The sequence below is a fragment of the Cyprinodon variegatus genome, unplaced genomic scaffold, assembly GCF_000732505.1.
Source record: "Cyprinodon variegatus isolate N-32 unplaced genomic scaffold, C_variegatus-1.0 Scaffold732, whole genome shotgun sequence".
Classification (NCBI taxonomy): Eukaryota; Metazoa; Chordata; class Actinopteri; order Cyprinodontiformes; family Cyprinodontidae; genus Cyprinodon; species Cyprinodon variegatus.
The window spans coordinates 120,095-123,146 of record NW_015151185.1 but is presented as its reverse complement, the minus strand read 5'-3'; the positions used below and the strand labels follow the sequence as shown (position 1 = coordinate 123,146).

The window sequence follows — 3,052 nt, the reverse complement described above, 5'->3', positions numbered from 1 at the left end:
ACAGCGTATGTTGGCATTGGGACTCGTTTGACAAAACTTAATGTGGTAGGTGAGGTTTAGGGATAGGAATGTGTCGGTAATGGTTAGGGTTAGGGCAAGGGTCACGGTTAGGCCATATAAATTAGTGGGAAATGAATGGAAGTCAATGGAAGGTCCCCACAAGGATATTGTGACACAACATGTGTGTGTGTGTGTGTGTAAATATAAATTTTTTGCAGAATAATTGTTGATAAAAAATAGGTAAGTAATGACAAAGGAAGATGTTTGTTCCAGAACTCAAACCTGAAATAATTTTATCCACCATACCTTTTATCTAGAAAGCACAGATGTTGTTAGCCAAGGCTGTAGGAAAGTATAGTTTGTCTTTATTTAGTAAATATGGATGTTGTGCTTGTTAATTTTCCTGTTGCAATAGTGTAGATTAACCCAGAGGTTCTGGCGGCAATCCGCTTTCGGCCCCCCTTATAAAAATGTTCTGGCTACGCCTCTGCTCCTGCCCTGTGCTGCAGAGCAGCTGCTGCGTCTGGACAAGTTTTCACCAAAGATTTTTGCGCCCCAGGGAGGAAATATGTCACCAATCAGATGAAAAATTAAATGATGCTTTACTCGTCATTAAAGATCAAATATTTATCTTGCACATCTAAAAATATATATATATATCAATATATTTGAAAATATTAAAATTCTATGATTTAATAAAAAAAAATAATGTATGCCTTAATCAAGGTCACTGGGTGGGTGGGGCGGCGCCCTCTATTGGCCGGGAGGTCCACCTGTCGGATGTATTGCTTTGTTAAAGTTCTTATCCGTTAGTCTGAACCTCTCCTCTGAGCTCAGGTGACCTGAGGGTAGAACCACACCTGGACCATCTGCAGACCAGAACCGAGCCGGGTCGGCGCTGATGGATGAGGCTGCGAAGGCATTGAGGACTCCTCCTCAGATGTGCTCCTACGCAGAAAAACACAACCTGTTCCAGCTGATGCAGGTAACGGCGCCACCTGCAGGTTCTGCTGTCAGATCACAGCAGCGGTCTGGTCCTGACCCGACCCGGTGTGTTTCAGAACATGTTGACCAGCCTGGTTCTGGAGCAGCCAGAAGATCCGATCTCCTACCTGATCAGCTTCCTGGAGAGGCCCAACCAGGAACGTAGGTGTCATCATGGCCCGTCTCTTTTCCTTCCTTCCTTCCTTCCTTCCTTCCTTCCTTCCTTCCTTCCTTCCTTCCTTCCTTCTGTAGTTGGTTCTGTAGCCATCCACCAGGGGGCTCCACCCAGACCCAGACTACGTATGTCTCTGAGTAACCGCGGTGTTTCTGCGTTCAGGTCCCCAGGTGATGCTGCTCGGCCCTCCTGCTGTAGGGAAACACACTCTGGTGAGTTTAGACCACTTCCTGTCATCTGAACGACCACTTCCTGCCATCTGAACGACCACTTCCTGTCATCTGAACGACCACTTCCTGTCATCTGAACGACCACTTCCTGTTCCACGCCATCTTACTGCTTCCTCTTCTTCTGTGGTTTCAGGCCAAACGGCTGAGTGCAGAGCTGGGAGCTGTTCATGTGAAAGCAGCCAGTTTGCTGCAGAGCCAATCAGGGCCGAGCAGAGGCAGTGAGGTAAGAGCCAGAGGCCACGCCCACATCCTGCCATCAGGAGGCGCCGTAGAGTCTCAGACCCATTAAAGTAAAAGCCGGCTCAGGTCAGCTCTGGGTGGTTAGGTGTAGGTACCAGATCTGCTCAGGAAACCACAGCGTTCTACATCACCATGGCAACGGTCAGCCAATCACAGAGGGTAACGTCACCGACAGGCGCAGGACCCGATCGGTTCTCCGTCATAGCGCGGCTGGCTGATGATCACACTGGGTCTTTCTGCGACTTTCACGTCCCGTTCCATCAACCGCTTCTTTAAGAACTTCTTTGGGGTTAGCGAAGTTCAGCTGCTCCTCAACGCCGACTCTACCGATGTTCCCGCGCCTCACCCTCCCCTCCATGTCCTCGCACTTGTCCCGTACCTTAGCCAGGTCGTTCTGCAGTTGGGTAGCGTTAGTCTGCCGCGCCTTTACCTCCGCAGACCACGTAGACCGTCCACCTTCCATATCTACAGGATCTGCGGCGGCATTGCTGGCTACTGCAGGCCTCGCCGCGCAAACGTCAGGTCTGAGGATGGCGAACTCTTCAGAAGGAGCACTCCTCATTTCCTCCCAGTTTTAGAAATGCCGCTCTTATACTCTGCAAAAATAGAAATGGCAATAAATCAATTATCTAATTCTCTTAGTCGAAGAGTTAAAATAGTGATTCCAATGAAATCATTCATCTTATTTACAGAGTTTTTCTTCTTTCTAGATAGTTTTTGCAGTGTAGAGGCTAAAATGTCAGCTTTTATCTCGTCTCTCATGCTTCATGTTTGTCTCCTGGAACTCGCCGCCTCGTGGATTTGCAGTTAGCCGTTGGTTTATATGCGTATCCGTCGAATTTATCCGCCATTTATGGCAGAATGTCAGCAGGAAACGTCTCCCTACAGTCCAACACTATCAGTCCAGCTAAGGTCACCTGGTGGTGAGAAGAGGACCTGCAGAGAGCCGTCTCTACTCCAGCTAGGCTCAGTAGCGCCACCTTTTGGCTCCGGGTCCAGAACCTGATCCAGTCCAAGCTGGAGCTCCATCTGACCTGCATGTCTCTGTGTTCAGGGAGGTTCTGCTGCGGTTCTGGTCCAGTTGCTCCAGGAGAGGCTGAAGCAGAAGGACTGCCTCCACAGGGTGAGTTCAGCACCGGGTCACATGTTTTAGCTTCAGGCTAAACTCAGCAGGACAGCAGGTAACCATGGAGACGCCAGAGGACCACTGACAGCCTTCATCAGGATGATGATGATGATGATGATGATGATGCTTTCACCCTGAATGCTGCCCCAGTCTGTCTTCCAGTCTGTCCTCCAGTCTGTCCTCCAGTCTGTCCTCCAGTCCGTCCTCCAGTCTGTCCTCCAGTCTGTCTTCCAGTCTGTCCTCCAGTCTGTCCTCCAGTCCGTCCAGCTTCCTGATGTCCTTCTGGTCCAGACTCTG

General features: G+C 49.6%; 1 protein-coding gene across 1 annotated transcript in view; it reads left to right on the top strand.

Annotated features, from left to right (window-relative positions):
* Positions 1-833: 833 nt before the first annotated feature.
* Positions 834-3,052, top strand: part of ak8 (adenylate kinase 8) — an 8,380-nt gene continuing 6,161 nt past the window's right edge. Inside the window, exons 1-5 of the mRNA XM_015395261.1 lie at positions 834-985; positions 1,062-1,146; positions 1,322-1,371; positions 1,523-1,612; positions 2,684-2,752. Coding sequence (XP_015250747.1) covers positions 902-985; positions 1,062-1,146; positions 1,322-1,371; positions 1,523-1,612; positions 2,684-2,752 — 378 coding nt within the window. The 5' untranslated portion in view covers positions 834-901. The remainder of the gene's footprint in view (positions 986-1,061; positions 1,147-1,321; positions 1,372-1,522; positions 1,613-2,683; positions 2,753-3,052) is intronic.